The sequence below is a fragment of the Vicia villosa genome, linkage group LG4 (assembly GCF_029867415.1).
Source record: "Vicia villosa cultivar HV-30 ecotype Madison, WI linkage group LG4, Vvil1.0, whole genome shotgun sequence".
Classification (NCBI taxonomy): domain Eukaryota; kingdom Viridiplantae; phylum Streptophyta; class Magnoliopsida; order Fabales; family Fabaceae; genus Vicia; species Vicia villosa.
In genome coordinates this window covers 73589101-73592259 of record NC_081183.1, presented here as the reverse complement: position 1 = coordinate 73592259, position 3159 = coordinate 73589101, and the positions used below count along the sequence as shown (strand labels likewise).

The 3159-nt window shown below is 41.2% G+C and overlaps 1 protein-coding gene across 1 annotated transcript; it reads left to right on the top strand.

The window, feature by feature from the left end:
- The first annotated feature begins 1369 nt into the window (after nt 1–1369).
- LOC131597368 (uncharacterized) lies at nt 1370–2581 on the top strand. The gene is made up of 2 exons (XM_058870072.1): nt 1370–2309; nt 2433–2581. Exons 1-2 carry the CDS (start codon nt 1370–1372, stop codon nt 2579–2581), a joined length of 1089 nt encoding a protein of 362 aa, XP_058726055.1.
- Nucleotides 2582–3159: the final 578 nt, after the last annotated feature.

The following is a 3159-nucleotide window of genomic DNA, read 5'->3' as shown; positions in this document are numbered from 1 at the left end:
CGTCAAACTAATCGACTTCTAATCTTGTATGCAAGGTAAGGCCTCAGCTGAACTTCTTTTTGACGCAGAACCAGAAAGGCTATTGCGAGCACGACTCCGAGAAATTAAACGGACAAGACTGGCTTCAACAGGAGAATCTCCTATAGTTTCAGAATTAGAAGACGAAGAAAGAATATCTAGTTCATCCGAATAGTCAGAATCTGAGCCTGAAACTATGGCAGCTGATCCACCTCCACCAGAGAGGCTTTTAGGAGACTATGGAGGGGCTAATGCCCCGCTTGGAAGAATGACCATCGTAAACCAACCGGTCAATATGGCACACTTCCAACTCCATCCTTCAACTATCCGACAGTTGGAGAGCAAGCCGTTTGCGGGAAGAATCAATGAAGATGCAAATAAGCATCTACAAATATTCCTCACCACAACAACATCATTGAAGATTGAAGGCCATTCTGAAGAAGCCAAGAGACTCGTGATGTTCCCATTCACTTTATCCGAAGACGCGGAAGAATGGTTTTACTCACTTCCAGCTGGAAGCATCACAACATGGCAACAAATGGAAACTGCTTTCCTTAATGAATATTTCCCTGCATCAGTCTTTATTCGAAAAAGATATGATATTGTGAATTTCAAGCAGAAAGAAGGGGAATCGCTGGGAGATGCATACAAAAGGTTCAAGAGGTGTTTGGTTGCTTGTCCTAATCATAACATGGACCCAACCGAGCAAATGTAGACTTTTGTAAATGGCCTCCGACTTAAGACAAAACAGCTTATCGACACTGCCGCCGGTGGCTCAACTAACTTTTCAACAACCACTGGTATCAAGAGAATCATAGAAGCGATTGCCGCCAATGAGCACATTGAGTTATATGACCGCGCTATGAGCCAACCAGAAGGAAAAATTGATTTGAAGCTTGTTGATCAGGTAGTCAAAATGGAAGAACAAATTGCGGCTGAGGTAGAGAGAAGATTGAAGAAGATGAATATCGGTGAACAGAAAGTAGCTCAAGTTGAGCCAACTGCCTCCGTTGGTTGTGAAATATGTAGTGGGCCACATTTTGCTATGCATTGTGTGGCAACACAAGAACAGGTGGAACAGATTCATATGTTAAGGCAAAACAATCCATATGCCAATACATATAATCCAGGATGGAAAAATCATCCTAACTTTGCATGGAAGGATCAACAAGGAAACTTTCAGAAGCAAGGATCAACCCAGTTCCAAGTTCTAGCTCAGACACAACAGTACAGACCTCCACAACAACAACCTCCGTATCAACAACAGTTCCAGCACCATCCGCAACAGTTCAAAACTCAAGGTCAACAACAGGTACCAAAGAAAGCGGATTGGGAAATTGCTTTTAAAAAGATGGCCACTCACAATTCTCAATTCCAAGAGGAAACAAGGAGCACTCTTAGGAACACAGGAGCTTCAATAAAAAATCTGGAGATTCAAATGAGTCAAATTGCACAACAAATGACCAATACTCAACCACAGGGTGCTTTACCAAGTGCCACGGTTACGAATCCTAGAGACAATAATCATGTGAACGTTGTGACAACAAGGAGCAATAAATCGAAGGAAACACATGAGAAAAACTCTGAAGAAGAAGATATGTTGATTGAAGTAGATGTGGAGATTAAAGAAAATGAGGTAGTGAGAAAAGAGGTCATAGGCGAAGAAGGAGTAGTCAAAGAAAAAGTTGCTACACCTAAACCGGCGGTTAGACTTCCTTTTCCCACAAGAAATAAGAAGAAAGAACAACATGAGAAAAACTTCGAGAAGTTTTTAGAGATGTTCAAGAAACTTGAGCTAAACATTCCATTCTTAGAGGCACTATTGCAAATGCCTACCTATGCGAAGTTCATGAAGGATATCATTTCGAAGAAGCGAACAATCGACAGTGACCCGATTATTCTAACTGAAACTTGTAGTGCTATTTTGCAGGGAATGAAGATCCCAGTTAAAAAGAGAGATCGAGGTTCAGTAACGATTCCATGCACAATTGGTGATAGATCTTTCAAGAAAGCTTTGATTGATTTGGGGGCAAGTGTGAGTCTTATGCCTTTAGCCATTTACAAAAGATTGGGAATAGGTAAAGTACAAGATACTCGTATGACACTTCAGTTTGCTGACCAATCCGTTAAAAGACCCTACGGAGTGGTAGAAGATGTGTTGGTGAAAATAGACAAGTTTGTGTTTTCGGTAGATTTTGTTATTCTAGAGATGCCCGAAGATGAAGAGATACCAATCATTTTGGGAAGACCTTTTCTGGAAACCGGGAGATGCTTGATCGACATAGAAGAGGGTACAATGACTTTGAAAGTTTATGATGAAGAATTGAAGATTGATGTGCGAAACACTATGAAGTACAAGGATGATGTTGCCACGAGTCAACACATTGAGGTAATTGAGCAAATTTGTGACAAAGAAAAGTCTTTGACAACACAGAAGCTACCTTTGGAAAGAGTCTTGAGTTTATCAATCTTCGAAGAGGAGGAAATAATTGATGAAAAGGACAGTGAAGTTTTAGCCATGATGGAAACGTCATTTGCCAAAACTTCTCGCCACAATCGATAGGAGGATCTAAGGCAACCATTAGTGGAAGGAAGTAAAGACGAACCAAAGAAGGGGGCTGAACTAAAGCAACTACCGGAGAACCTCAAATACGTCTTTTTAGACACTGAAAGTAAGTGTCCGGCTATCATAAGTTCTCACCTTGAATTCCTTCAAGAGGATAAGCTTGTCAAAGTCCTCAAAAAGCATAAAAGTGCTCTTGGATGGTCAATTGAAGACATGAAAGGGATAAGTCCAACGCTTTTCATGCACAAAATCTTAATGGAAGATGATCACAAACCGGTCGTCCAACCTCAACGACGACTAAATCCAGCAATGAAGGAAGTGGTTAGAAAGGAGGTGGTAAAACTTTTGGACGCAGGGATGATATATCCAATATCTGACAGTTCATGGGTGAGTCCAGTGTATGTGGTGCCTAAGAAAGGCGGAACTACGGTAATCAAGAATGAGAAGAATGAGTTGATTCCCACAAGAACGGTTACAGGGTGGAGAGTCTGTATAGATTACCGAAGATTGAATCTAGCAACTAGAAAAGATCACTTCCCACTACCTTTCATCGACCAGATGTTGGAAAGGTTAGC